A 15217-nucleotide genomic window follows, 5' to 3' on the forward strand; every position below is an offset into this window, starting at 1 on the left:
GCATTCAATTATGTCCAAATGAATTATACATTAAAATAAAGATTTTCAAATAAATAATTAAACACCAGCTTAGCTACTATGACATTTTGCATAACCCAACTTTCAGCCTATATTTGAACATGCCATGTTTAAGGGAAATAAGACACATTCTCGTGTGTTTTAGCCCCAAGCTATTTGAAAGACAATCACTGTAAAAGTAGGGGCTTTTTTTTTCCCCAAAGTGAAGTCTATCAACTTCAATGCCACAATTCTATATTTCACTGTCTTCAACACGAGCTTCCCTCTTGTCTTTACCACAGCTTTATTACCTTTACATGTTTATCCTAAAATGATCAGCAATTAGTACTCAAATTATTCATATGAGTGTTATTAATTCATGATTACTACTATGGGTACATTATTGACCATCTGATCATCCTGTTGCCTACACTATGTGCATCGTAAATATTTCAGTGAATTATCTGGCATTGTCTTTAAGATCTGGCGCTATGCATGGCCAACAAGTTACTAATTAGGCTCTCCACCAAAACTATTTATGGTTGACAAGCTCAGTTTCAACTGATTTCATATGTGGTACAGTTGATAGCTTATGACTTTTTGTTGTTTATGTTTTCATATAAATGACTTCCTCCATTTATCATCCAATCCTAATGAATTCTTTGCTGCTGGGTCAACAACTTCAAATCACAATTGCATTCAAACTTCAGACCTCAACCATGGTCACCTTCTCTTAACAAAACCACTGAATCCCTACAGTGCAAAAGGAGGCCATTTGGCCCATCGAATCCGCACCAACAACAATCCCACCCAGGCCCTATCCCCACAACCCCAAGCATTTACCTTGATAATCCCCCTGACACCAAAGGTCAATTTAGCACGGCCAATCCACCTAACCTGCTGGAGTGTGGGTGGAATCTGGAGCACCCGGAGGAAATCCACACACAGGGAGAATGTGCAAACTCCACACAGGCAGTCACCATGATTGAAATTGAACCCGGGTCCCTGGCACATTGTGTCACCATGCTGCTGTTTCACATTTTAAGAAACTGTTTTTTATCTAACAGCATTGAGTTTCATTTTTGGTCTCACTTTCATTACCAATATTCTTGGCCTTTGACCTAAAAAAGGTATTTTTGAACAAGGAGCAAGATTAGGCCTTTCAGCCCCTTGAGCCTGCTCTGCCATTTAATAAGTTAATGGCTGACCAGACAGGAACCTCAAATATGCATCCCACCTACCACTGATAACATATCAAACTGGCCACACAACAGTGGCTTTATACTATAACTAGCAAAACAAACTGGCAGCCTATGTGGCAGATGAATTATTTGGGTCTTGTATTTGTTAAATGGAGATTGCAGAGGGACATCTCTAGAATTGCAAGCATTGTGTGTGTTCACTTCTATTTATGGACAGTTTTGTTTGATTTTAATCAAACTTCAAAGGCTACTTGGGGAATATCTGCAGAGCACACAACCAATTCACCAGTATTTGCATAGGAAGAACATTGTTATTTAATTGAACATAAGCTGCTGCAGATAAAATCCATGGCGCTTCAGTAATTTCAGCTGAATGTAACTTTTAGTAACTTGTCAGTTTCCTGAACATATAGATCATAACTAGAACATAGCATGAAACATGCTATTTGCCACATCTTTTTCTGACATTCTTCTAGCTCTTAAAAACTTAATGCTGATTTCACTTAATTGCAACTCATCTTCTACTTTATTTTCTAATTTTGATGATGTACTGATTATGGGACCTTGTTTCTGAAAAAGAGACCAAACTTCATTTTGGAAGATGCATTACAGCAAATATTCTATCTTCAGCATCATCACCAATTAATGTATAATGTTTCTTTAAATCTGCACTTAAGATATCTTATTTATTTTCATTGCTATTAAGATGTTGTTGCCAATCATGAAAATGTCACCTGTCCAGTCTCCTTGAGCTCTTGCAGTCGCTTCAGTTTTTTCTTCCTCTTTTCTGAGGCTTTGGACACGATTGGGTTTATTAATCTGAATTCTTCACTAGCTTCATCCACTTGAAAGTCTGGATTTTCAAACATGACCTTGAAACGCTCATCTCGTAGAAGGTTGGGCAGACTCTGACGAAAACAAATAAATATGGGTCCGGTTATTTAATTGCTTGATATTTGTAACAAGTCAAGATAGGTAAAATAGCAAAGTTGTAGGTCAAATTTTAGACTTTTATTAGACACCTTTGAAATGGTAGTATGTAGACAGTTCAGGTTAACTTATTTCTCGCTAGATCAAGACTGTAATTTCCTGGCTTTTCCCTACTTACCTTCTTGAATAATAGTAACACATTAGTTGTCCTCCAGTTCTGTGGCACCTTTCCAATGGCCAGAGAAGATTTGAAAATTATTTTCAGAGCCACTGCAATCTACTCCCTTACTTCCCACAGCAGCCTGGGATACATCTCATCTGGGCCTGTGGATTTATTCACTTTTAGGCTTTTTAAAACTGTTAATATCTCCTCCCACTAAATCACAATTCGGGGAAGAATTAACATCCTATCAATCTATGGTACATGATGTTGCTGCACCCCCTGCTTACCATAGTTTTGGATGGCCAGAAATTGGATGAATAGATCCACATATTTATTCAAATCCAATTTACAACTCCAGCATTCAAGGGATAACCTGTCGTCTAGTAGAAAATCTAAGTATGAATTCTGAAAGTTAGCACTCAGCAGGATTAGACTAAGGTTTAGCTTGAAAAGTTGTTTGCGTTCTTCCATGTGGAAGAGCCTAGCACATGTTTTAGAAGTAACCCTAGACTACTCCTTTGGTTTTTTTCTCATAATTTAAGGAACTTTGGATTGTTATAAACACTCAAAGATAACATTTGTTCAGATTAATTGTAGATAAACTAGATGAATAGATATATTGTGCATTGTTTCACATCAGTGTGCATCCAAAACTCCTTACATTTGAAAGTGTTGTACCTCTTCATTAAAAGGATGACTAAGCAGTTGATTATAACGTTCTTAGCTCTTAACAAACAGAAACCCCATCTAGGATTTGAATATAATTTGGATTTGCAATTCAATGCAATACTGAGGTAATGGTATATCGCTGAAGGTACTATGTTTCAAAGCAAGGTCTCCCAGTTGTTCAATTACAGGGAACACTTGTGTTATTCAAAAGAAAAGCTGAGGGGCTCCCAATGTCCTGACCAATGTTGGCTCAACCAATATCAACAGAAATGGTATCATTAGTAAATCATTTTACTTGCTGTATATAAGACTGTTGTGCACAAATTGGCTAAACACTTTTATATTTAGTAGCAGTGACTATGCAATTGATTATGAAGCAACTTGGGTGCCCTGAGGATTTGACAAAGTGTAATATAGCTGCAAGTTTCTTTTTTCCTGAAGACTCACTATCATCCACTGTGATCTAGTTATTATTGAAATGGAAAATCTGCTCATAGTATCTATGCACATTGGACAGGTTTCAAAGCAAAACAAAGAGTTTCCTAAAGAATACAGTGTTACTCTTTCATGCAATGTCAGGCAAACTGGGAGATCAGACTGACCAACTTCGGAGAGATTGTATTTTTCAACCAAACCCTGCCAAATCATTTCTGCAGCAATCACAATTCTAATGCATTTACCATAATTCTTAAAATATACAATTCTTAGCTTGTTGCAAAAATTAAAAATGGGCTACAAAAGTGGAACCAAATTAAGATAAAATGATATAAGATTGTATATGCAGTTTTTAGCCACGAACTAGAGTACGCACTATTAAAAATATAGTGAATATAGAAAAATAAATAGACTGGCATTTATTTGCTTTGATATTTTTTGGATCAGACACGTGTTGAATAAAAATTGGAGAAAATCTATGACTTGAATTATGAGTCAGCATTTTTCATCCTGACCTGGAAGTAACTTGACTTAGAGTTTATGTGAATCATGCAGTGCAGAAGAAGCCCTTTGGCCCCTTAGGTCTCCACTGACAAGTGAGACACACCAGATCTACCAACCTAATCCCATTTTTCAGCACTTGAGGCCCATAACCTTGAATGTTAAGATGAACCAAGTGCTCAAAGGACTTTTTAAAGGATATGAGGAAACCTGCCTCCACCACCCTCCCATGCCGCTCACCCTCTGGGGAATGCTTTTCCTCACATCCACCTAATCATTCTGTCCCCTTGTGACCGATCCTTCAAGTAGGGGGAAAACAGCTGTTCACTATCCAACCTGTCTGAGCCCCTCAAATCTTGTACATCTTGATCAGGTTGCCCCTCAGCCTTCTCTGCTCCAAAGTAAACAACCCAAGCCTATCCAACCTCTCTTCATAGTTTGGTGAATCACCTCTGCAGCCCCTCCACTGCAATCACATCCTTCCTATAATATGATGACCTGAAATAACAGTATTTCAGCCACGGTCTTACCAAAGTTCTCGATGCATTGACAAGTTGTCAGGCATTATAGGTATATATGCACACTTTCAATAAAGTGTGACTTTTCAAAAGGAATGATTCAAAGTGGTGGGATGACTGCAAATGTATGCAATGATATAAGTAGTGACCATTCATCTATTTGTGATGGTGTCGACTGAGGGTGAAATTTTCGTCAGGTCATGTTCAAAAATCTAAAATATGTAAATCAGAATGGTTTAGTAAACACATATGGCAGTGTGAATAATTTAAAATGTTCAAAAATACAGATCACACACAATTTAGGATTGGACTCCCAAACAAGTCATGAGTATGATGAAACACTCCCCATTTGTCTAGTGAGTGCAGCTTCAACAATGCAGAAAGAAGCAACTTGCTTGATTGACTTCCAACTCACCCTGGGTCATCTAAACATCACGTGCAGTGTGTGTCAAAATGGTGCAGTCATCAGCATATAAAAGTAGAGGATAAACGGAAGGGCCACTTTAATATTAGCTGTTTATGTGGAAACTCAATCAAAAATTGTGCAACCAGGTCTTCAACAACAGAGATCGCCATAAGAGGACAAAGGCCTTTTGACTATGATGCTTTTGACATTACCAACTTTCTATATGATGGCAAGACTTGGGTCACCTACCCTACCAAAAAGACACCTCCTGCTACTGGATAGTTTCTGCAGGATATTCAAAGTTAACTGGGAAGTGAGATGAACAAACTCCAGCATCACAACCATGATCATGTGAAATCAGCTGCATTGATCTGGGTACTGGTTCTTCATGCCAAACAATCAGCTTCTGAAGCAAATCCTCTTTTCTCAATTGAAGGATGGCACCAGGTCACAAGCAGGACAAAAAACATTTTAAGGACACTCTGAAGGTCTCATTGAAAAGGGGAAAAATTGACACTAGTGTGAGGGAGGAATCTGACACTAACCACATCATGCAACAAGCTGCAACAGTCAAACTGATCACAAACTCTTTGCTGCAAAGAACAGACAAAAGCAGGACAGACAGCAGAATTGTGACTTGCGAATCCTTCCTGCCCAAAGACCTGTAGTTCCAGGTAAGTAAAAGTAAGTCCCCATACTTCCAGATGACCTTTGGATGGGGAGAGTTGACAGGTTGCTATTTAATCTGAGTATCACCAACGGGCAAGGTTGGTGATAGTCAGGCAACAGGCAAGGTTGAGAAGGTGGGGCCTTCATGAGTAACCTCAGCCAATATGGGAATTGAACCTGTACGGCTGGAATCATAGTCCAGCCAACTGAGCTAAACCAACCCCTGCACTGTTGGACTTGTGTCTTGGAAATTAGTTGGGCCAAATAGATCAAGTGTCAGTGGGGGAATACTTAACAGTGACCATTGCGTTGCGATGTTTATGATGATGATAGATAAGGAAAATCCAGAGTAAAAGTAATTAACAGGGAAAGAACTGACATCAGTGGAGCAAGAACAGAGCTGGACAGATTAGACTGAAACAAAAGGTTGGAGGGAAAAACTGTAACTGAACAATGGGCTAGCTACAAAGCAGAAATAGGTTGTACATAGTCAAGGCATATTCCCTTAAATGAAGGGATGGGACAAACAAATTCAGAGCTCCCTGAATGAAAAATGGAATAGAAATTAAGATAAGGAAGAAAAAGCATGCAGATAGAAATTACAGTTGGTTCAGAATACAAAAGATTCAGAGGGGAGACAAAAAAGCATAATAGAGAAGTGAAGGAGAAAATAAGACTGGCAGCCGACATTAGGGAAAACCCCAAAGTCTTCCAGAGGCATAGAAAAAAGGGTCAATTAGGAACCTAAAAGGGGATTTACAGATGGAGCAGGGGGCATGGCTGAGGTACTAAATGAACACTTTGCACCATTTTGTTGAGGAAATTCTGTCCCTAGAAGCATTCAAAATTGATGTGGAGGAAGTATTGAATAAACTGTTTGTACTGAAAGTTGACAAGACATCAGGACCGGATGAGATGCATCCAGGATACTGGAGGAAGACAGAATGGAAATTGTGGGGGTGCTGGTCATAACCTTTGTTTTCCTTGGACTCATAGGAGGTTCCAGAGTTCGAGAACTGCAAATGTTATGCCCTTGTTCAAAACAGTTTGTAAGAATAACCCTAACGATTACAGGCCAGTCAGTTCAACTTCAGTAATGAGCAAGCTTCTAAAAGCAATTATTTGGGATAGAATTTATAGTCACTTGGAAAAACGTAGATTGATTAGGAAAAGCCAGCATAGATTTCTAATGGGGGGGATGGTGTTTGATTAACTAACTTGCTGGAGGACTTTTTGAGAGGTAGCAGAAAGAGTTGATGAGATGTACTTGGATTTTCAGAAGGCATTCAAAGCAATGCCACACAAGAGACTTGAGAGCTGGAGACATTGCAACAAAGATGTAGCAAAACTTGAGGGAGGGGTTGTACTGTATGCTTGCCCACTAACACAATAGTGCAAAGTACTGATGCCTCATTTTCAGTACAAGTGCAGGGAGATTCTGGGGAGGGAGGCAAGTGGTCCAGTTTAAAGGGACCACCAGAGTCTCCCAATTTTTCAATTTACTAATTGAACGTGCAACCAGAAGTGCTCCTCCTGTTTCAACATTAAACCTGCAAGAAGTTCTCAGCCATTGTTTGCCACCTTTGCTCGGCTTCACCTTGCTTTATTCACAGTAGGTCCAGGTCCGGCAGGTGATCGTCAACTGCTCTGGACCAGTGCACTTCCTCTTACAATATAACTGACACCCTCAGCATGCTTGTTGCTCTCTGACTCTCAAGAGGCCCAATTTTGAACATCAGTTTTTACAGCAGTTCAGGGTTGTTGCAGGGCTTGCACTCAGTCAGATGCAAACCAATTTCTCAGGCTGTACATTTTCCTTCCTAATATTTGGTTAAAATTCAGGTTGAAATGAGCTAGTTAGGGGGAGAAAAAGTTCATGCATAATTAAAAGGATATGTACAAGGGTAAAAACACTTAGAAAGCTAAAGTAATTGAACAAAATTGGAGAAACAGGAAGTACTTCTTTCAACGCAACTGCAAAGTTCAGTCAAGATTTGAAAAATCATAGTTGCAAAAGATTAAAACTTAGTTTTTAAACAAAATTTCACATGAAAGAAAACACTCAAATCAACACTTTGTTACCTTTCCTTTCTTTTTAATTTGTGCTTCTTGTTCTGCTTCCTCCTCTTCAATAAATTTCATTGCCAGCTCTTTGTTTACCTTTGGCAGTTTCTGTTTACAGGTTTATTAAAAAAGTGAGATTATTAGTAGTCACTTGGTAGTACAAAACTTGACAACTGTTGAGAAATAAGACATGCTGTTGAATCTGTTTGTCTTGCACTTATCAGGACAGAATTACAAGAATAGCAAATTTCAAAAGGGAACAACAATTCACACTGTATAAAAAAGTGCTGATAGGTTGGCAAATGGACTCTGATTGGTAGCAACATTGCCATGGGGAATGTACCAAAGAACAGTTGTCCCTTAAGTTTTTTTTTGTTTGAAAAAGGCCTCATGCCTGGACATGTTCTTTTGTCAGCAAAAGACAGGGTCCTCTGTGTGAATATCTTTAGCTTCCGGCAAATGTCAAGTGAGCTACGTTGAGCTCAACTAATGATCTTAAATTGGTTTTTAGCACAATTCTAGCAAAATCAGAATTATTTAGTTCAGTGGAATTGTGGAGTCTATTGTGCACTTATTGCGTATTATGCTCCGAGTCACAGAATGAGATGGTTTAAAAAAAATTGTAATTTGCATTGCAATTATGTTGCCTCACCACCAAAAGGAGGATTGAACAGCATGGTTCGCAAACACTTGTTATTTTGTAGATTGGTTGGCTGGATTTTTGAGAATACTTCCACACTAACAAAATATTCTCATTCAAATATCATGCTTTATCCATTTAATCAGATTATCACATCATGCATTGTTCCTAAAGTATTTCTTAGATTTAAATAGCTGCAAATTTTTAGAATGCAATGCCACCTGGGTCACTTTAAAATGGCATAACTCATCAGTGGGTAGTTAGATGTGATTCAAAATTGGACAGAAATCCATATCAGTTCAATTTTTAGCTGTGGTCCATTTGAATTTGTATTAACAAAGGCTTGCAGCATATTCAAAACTGCTTTTGTAGAATAGTGAAAAAGAAAAGTTCTATATTTGGAGAGAGAAAGGCCAAGAAGCTCCACCATGAACTATCAAGTATAGCATTCCTCAAGAAATTACCATTTTTAGATGGAGCAGGGCATACTGAGATTGTATTGGGACGAAAATAAAACAAACATCTAGCTTCCTGATCTCCAGGATCAATTTAAGAATCTTCATATTTATATGTAAACCATTAATTGAAGGTGATGTCATATTTACATCATGGAAAGCAATCCAAAACTGCAAGAAATTCTTTGTTAGCCCCAGAATAAATCATGCAAATAAATTGTGGAGGGGTGACCATAAGTCACTCAGCACCAACACTTAAAATGTGTAGAATTTCAAGAACAAACTTGAAAAATCAACTTCTTACCTTTACTTGGACTCTCTGAGCACGGGTTTCCTCTATTTTCTGCCTGATTTTATCTCTTCGATATTCTTCATAGGCAAATGGATTTGCCATTGCTTTCACCTTTAAATTACAGCACATAATTAATACAAAACCACAATACTGAAAAATAAAAACAAAAAAATGCTGCAAGTCCTCTGGCAGCAGATAGAGAAACAGATTTAGACAAAGGGTCATTCAGACTAAAAACATTGGTTCTATTTCCTCTCTACAGATGCTGTCAAATTGCCGAGATTTTCCAGCATTTTCTGTTTTTGTAGCAGGTTTAGTACATCAGGTCTATGACCTCTGGTCAGAATACTCCAGCATTTTTTTGGTAACAATTTGGAGCACAATCATTTATTTTTCAATAGGTCCTCTCAACATTGATTTAAATTGAAAGAGAGATGTGGGGAAAAAAATTAAAACAACATTTTATATTTAGCATTGAGGTCAAAATTACTGATTGTTATTCACTTAAGATCATGTCCTAGCACGCTTGCACACCTTGTGATATAGTCGAATATCCATAAAGAAGCCATGCATGTATGCACGAAGCAGTGGAGAACCAATAAGATCAGCAAGGCCTACAGTGAAAGAGTAGAAAGAAGCACAATAAGTACACTGACAAATTCTTACTAAATATTTTGCAATAATAATAAAATTGTACCACATTCACACATCACTGATAATTATTAGTATTCCTTCAAAGGATTTATTGTTTCCAGTTATAAAACAAAAAACAAAAAAAGGAGATAAATGCTGCCTTGTCCCAAAGCTGTTGTTATATCCTTGCAATATTATTAGAATTGGTTATCCAATCCTTTTTCCTGCCTTGAGAAAACCGTACAGCTCACTGATCAAGAAAATGTTAATTCAATATTCTGTAATATTTTGGGATTTAAGATAATATAAAACTGGTTTAATAAGCTTCCTAGGACTTGCTTTGATAGTGATTACAGCACATCTACTTTGCAATGTTAACCAACCTAAATTTGTTATATTTGACATTTACCATCTAGTAACTGAGCAGTGTAACTCAGGAAGAATAGGTACTAGGCAAGAACTCAGACTGGAATATTGATTAAATAGATCTTACTGAAGTAAACACCAACTTGCTTTTACTTCAAAGAGCAAAGGCTAAAGTCAGGGCCATTTGTAACCTGAAAAACATTGTCTACTCTATCAAGAACATCAGATATTAGAATCCAAAACACCACCCCCTCCCAACCGACCCAAAAGTTATTTGCTTTTGATATAACTAATTTCACAAATTAAATAACCATCCTTGCCAAACATTGAGTCATGAACATAAAAAACTTACCCAAGTTTTCTAGGTCCTTTCTAGTAACAAATTTATAGTCATCATACACTGTAGTTTCTGGGTTTTCTTCAAGTTCCTCTGTTAGATTATCCAGGAATGAACACCAGCGGGGTGCAGGCCCCAAAGCCTAGGTTTCAATTGAAAAACTTTGATAATGTCGATTGTTAGATTTTAAACTTCCATTAAAAAAATGTAATCAGCATTTGCTCCAAGTCATTCCAGTTAGTAATACAAACTAATTCATCAATCTGAAAAGGCATGTAAAAAGGATTCCTTTATGAATTTTGTCAAGTTTCATAGTGATTGTGAGTGGAATGAAGGGAGGAAGATGTAAAACTAAGAACACATCCAAATATAAACACATTAAATAAAAATATATCTGAAGATAATGAGCATTCCAAAAAAATATACTTCACCTTTACTATCTATTCACCCCAAGTGGATGTTGAAACTAGATTATAGGCATAAAGTCAAAATTTAACTCCAGCCATCTCAAAGTGGTCATTATGCACATGTCTTGATAGTCAAAGCTGACAAATTAAGCACACTGCTTTTTACTTGACAGACTTGTGCACTTGGTGCAGTACTCATGAGGTAGCAAATCAAATAGGAATTCTCTGCAACTTTCCATTTCCTAATTCAATGTGTTGGATCTCTTCATTCAGAGTTAAATTAGTGCAAGTTGGTGTAATCAACATGAGTGTAATGAATGTATCAGCTTAAAAATCAGACACTGAGAATTCAATATTTTTCTATACTCGAAATTTTCCTCCTGAATAGGGAGCTTTTCCTACAAATATTATGTTAATTTACATCAGGTGAGCTGCCCTTCAAATGTGAAGTAGATAAATGTATTTGACACCAACAAGATTGCTACCAGGTATTGATGCAAATGTTCTATTTATTACATTATTTATTATGCAGCACTTGAAGCACTAGTTGGAGAATTGCTATAGTTCTTTAAAATACTGTTTCAGGAAAACAGAGGTAGTTTTAAAGGATCTACATTGAAATAAGGTTAAGACTTTAATAGGTTTAGTTTAGTGTATGTATGTGTGTGTAAGGAAGGTTAAAACTTTACATAGATTCATGTTAAACAAAGGTGTTTGCGTGCAAGGAGGTTCTGGTTTCAGTTAAAACTGTGTTTCTCTATTGTGCTGAGTGTGATTTATGGCGTGAAAAATCAAATAAAAGGTTGGTGAAGGAAAGTGTTGCTTAGCAATTAGGGGCACCTTTAGAAAAGGGCTTTTTGAGTTTAGTTTTTTTACTGGAAGTAAGAGAAGTTTCACAGCTAGAAAGAGAACATTTCTCTTAACCCTGGCAAGAGAAAAACTATATCATGGTGTAAAGGGCAAAGAAGGCTAGTGCCAGAAATTTAAAAAACAGCTAGTTAACAAAACCTGAAAAATGAAGAAAAGTTTCCGAGAAGTCTTAAACCAAAAGAACAAAGAGGATCCAAAATTGGAACAATAAAGTCATAAAGAGTGGAGAAGGGGATGGTTAGCGAGAAGCTGGAAAGATATCTGAAGTGGTTCTAAGGTTTGTGATATCCTATCACAGACTGAGAAATGTTAGTTGAGACAAGTCTGGAGCAATTGGTGGCTGGATATCAGTTTGTGCAAATGCATTTAGGAAAAAGGAATCCAGAAATGGAAGTTGAAGAACCATGAACGAAGCTTTTGCAAAACCTGGAGATGGTTCTTGATGAAAACAACTGATTTTTTAAAAAAAATGTCTTTGAGAGTGGACTTTTGAAATGCTTGAGACATCACCTGGGGGAATTTGAGGAGACCCCGCTGGAAGATCAATTGAGTGGCACCTGCCATTTGGTTTCAGTGAGAGACGTTATCTTTTAAACCTCTACATTTGTGAAGGTAAAAGGGAATGAAGGCATATTATATTAGAATCAAACTTCAATGTTTAGTAAATTTTTTTTCTTGTTGTTAAAAACTAATTGGCAATCCTGTGAATCGTTCCTCCACATTTTCTAAAAAATGAAAAACATTACTGTCTGAGCCAGAGCTCCATTCTGGGACTCTGCCTAGTAGCATCAACCACTATTAACAAATGAAAACTAACAACTCAATGGAACGAATGTTATTCAAGGTGTCAAAGCAAGGCAAGGGGTCAAACCGAAAGGCCAATCTCTACTGAAATTACTATTTTCCTACATGACTTTAGCAAAGGTGCTAGTTAAAAAGGAAACATTCCTATGGGTGAAAGAAAAGAGAAGCAAGATTAGCCATACTTACAGAAAAGGAGGCATGAAATGGCTTTGGCAGACAGGACTAAGGAAAAGCCAAAGGCATTTTACTCCTATGTCAGGAACAAAAGGGTGGTTAGAGGAAAAATTGGTCCTCTCAGGGACAGAGAAGGGGAACTGTGCTTAGAGTCCGAGGGAATGGAGGAGATCCTGAATGAATACTTTGCGTCGGTATTCACGAAGGAGAGGGGCTTGATGTCTGGTACTGTCTTCGAGGGAGCTGTAGACCAATTGAAGGAACTACCCATTACGAGGGAGGAAGTGTTAGGGCTTTTAGGTAGCGTTAAAACTGATAAATCTCCGGGGCCTGATAGCATTTATCCTAGGCTGCTTAGGGAGGCGAGTGATGAAATTGCTGGGCCTCTGACGCAAACCTTTGTCTCTTCTTTGGACACAGATGAGGTCCTGCAGGACTGGAGGATAGCGAACATGGTACCGTTGTTTAAAAAGGGTAGGAGGGATAACCCTGGTAACTATAGGCCGGTGAGTTTGATGGCAGTGGTAGGCAAGTTGATGGAGAGGATTCTTAGGGATAGGATGTATGAGCATTTAGAGCGTTGCGATCTGATTAGGGATACACAGCATGGCTTTGTTAAGGGGAAGTCTTGCCTTATGAATCTGGTAGAATTTTTTGAGGAGGTGACAAAAAACGGTCAACGAAGGACGAGCCGCTGATGTCGTCTATATGGATTTCAGTAAGGCGTTTGACAAAGTCCCTCATGGTAGGTTGATTGAAAAGATTAAGGCTCATGGAATACAAGGCCAGGCATCTAGGTGTATTGATAACTGGCTTGGTAACAGGAGACAGAGAGTAGTAGTGGAAGGGTCCTTTTCTAGCTGGAGGTCTGTAACTAGTGGTGTGCCACAGGGCTCAGTACTGGGACCTCTTCTTTTTGTTATACATAAATGACATGGAAGACCGAGTAAGTGGTGTGATCAGCAAATTTGCAGCTCACACTAAGATGGCTGGATTGGCGGGCAGTGAGGAGCAGTGTCTGGCAATACAACAGGGTATAGATAGGCTGGTATATTGGGCAGATACATGGCAAATGGAGTTTAACCCTGATAAATGTGAGGTGATGCATTTTGGCCGAAATAATGTAGGGGGGAGTTATATGATAAAGGGTAGATCTATAAAGAGTATAGAAATGCAGCGGGACCTGGGGGTGCAAGTGCACAAGTCTTTGGAGGTGGCAGTACAAGTGGAGAAGGTTGTGAAGAAAGCTTACGGTATGTTAGCCTTTATAGGAAGGTGTATAGAGTATAAGAGCTGGAGTCTAATGTTGCAGTTGTACAGAACGTTGGTTAGGCCGCATTTGGAGTACTGCTTCCAGTTCTGGTCGCCTTACAACCGGAAAGACGTGGAGACCCTGGAGAGTGCGCAGAAGAGGTTTACCAGGATGCTGCCTGGTATGGAAGGACTGGGTTATGAGGAAAGATTGAGCAAATTGGGGCTGTTTTCCCTTGAAAGAAGGCGACTGAGGGGAGATCTAATAGAGGTGTATAAGATTATGAAGGGTATAGATAAAGTAAACAGTGGTAAGCTTTTTCCTATGTTAGAAATGCACATTACGAGGGGCCACGGGCTTAAGGTGGGGGGGGGGGGGGGGGGGGGGGGGGGCGCCGCGAGGTAGAACACGGATGTTAGAGGGAGGTTTTTCACAGAGAGGGTAGTGGAGGTATGGAATGCTCTGCCAAGCAAGGTGGTGGAGGCAGGCACGCTGGAGTTGTTTAAGAGTTACTTAGACAGGCACATGAGTGGGTTGGAAATGGAGGGATATAGGAGATTGTTTTAAATAAAGTTCAGTAGCCTTGGGACGTTCCTGGTAACATATAAGGATGGGGATGATACTAATGTTTTCTCTTTTATTTCACAGGTGCTTCGGTCCGCCTTGTTGTCCAACAAGGGGCATACACGCGATGGGTCATATGAGGGCTGCTCTTGGTTGTTTCGAGAATAGCCTAGTACTTCATGTCGTTAGTGTACGCTTAAAGTGGACCAGATGCTGGGCAACATGACAACTCAGTGACTATCACTGTTTGCTGTGCAGACACATGGATTTGGGCCAGTGTCTGCGCATTCTCCCTGTGCTTGTGTGGGTTTTCTCCAGGTGCTCCGGTTTCCTCCCACACCCCAAAGATGTGCTATTAGGCTGACTGGTGTAATAAATTTTCCCTAAATTAGTTTTCCCTCAATGTGGAATGCCATAAGCATTGATAATGGTCATGGGTGCCGGGGGGGGGGGGAAAAGAGAGAGAGAGAGAGACAGACTCGTAATGTTAAAATGGCGGCGCGGGCTCGTTGGGCCGAAGGGCCTGTTTCCCGGGCTGTTTTGTTCTTTGTTTAACCGCTTCTCGGCCTTTTAGCTAAGATCAAGTGTAGTACTGACATGCTGTGCTTGGCTGAAGACATTAGATTACATTTTAGCTTCATTTGAAGTAATTTTTAAAAGCAGCATCTCGGCCTTTTAGCTAAAGATGCAAATGAATCAAGCCTGGGAGGAGGAGCTATGCCTACTCCAATCAGCTTGGATCACGTAGACCAAGCTCAAGACAGGTGGTGACAGCCCCATCTTGTCAGCTTGGATCGAGAATGTCTCAATTTATTGATACTCTGAATTAGATTTGATTTGATTGAATTGGAATAAAGACAAAAAAAATC

The 15217-nt window shown here is 38.9% G+C and overlaps 1 protein-coding gene across 2 annotated transcripts in view; it reads right to left on the minus strand.

The window, feature by feature from the left end:
- The window catches only part of nol10 (nucleolar protein 10), a 56586-nt gene that overhangs the window by 12272 nt on the left and 29097 nt on the right, over positions 1-15217 (minus strand). For both annotated transcript variants that reach the window (XM_080192155.1, XM_080192156.1), the window contains exons 14-18: positions 10293-10419; positions 9476-9555; positions 8954-9052; positions 7573-7662; positions 1934-2107 (exon numbers count right to left, since the gene is read on the minus strand). In XM_080192155.1, the coding sequence (XP_080048281.1) occupies positions 1934-2107; positions 7573-7662; positions 8954-9052; positions 9476-9555; positions 10293-10419 (570 nt within the window). The remainder of the gene's footprint in view (positions 1-1933; positions 2108-7572; positions 7663-8953; positions 9053-9475; positions 9556-10292; positions 10420-15217) is intronic.

Source organism: Carcharhinus amblyrhynchos, chromosome 7, assembly GCF_965287045.1.
Source record: "Carcharhinus amblyrhynchos chromosome 7, sCarAmb.v2.hapA, whole genome shotgun sequence".
NCBI classification, from domain to species: Eukaryota; Metazoa; Chordata; class Chondrichthyes; order Carcharhiniformes; family Carcharhinidae; genus Carcharhinus; species Carcharhinus amblyrhynchos.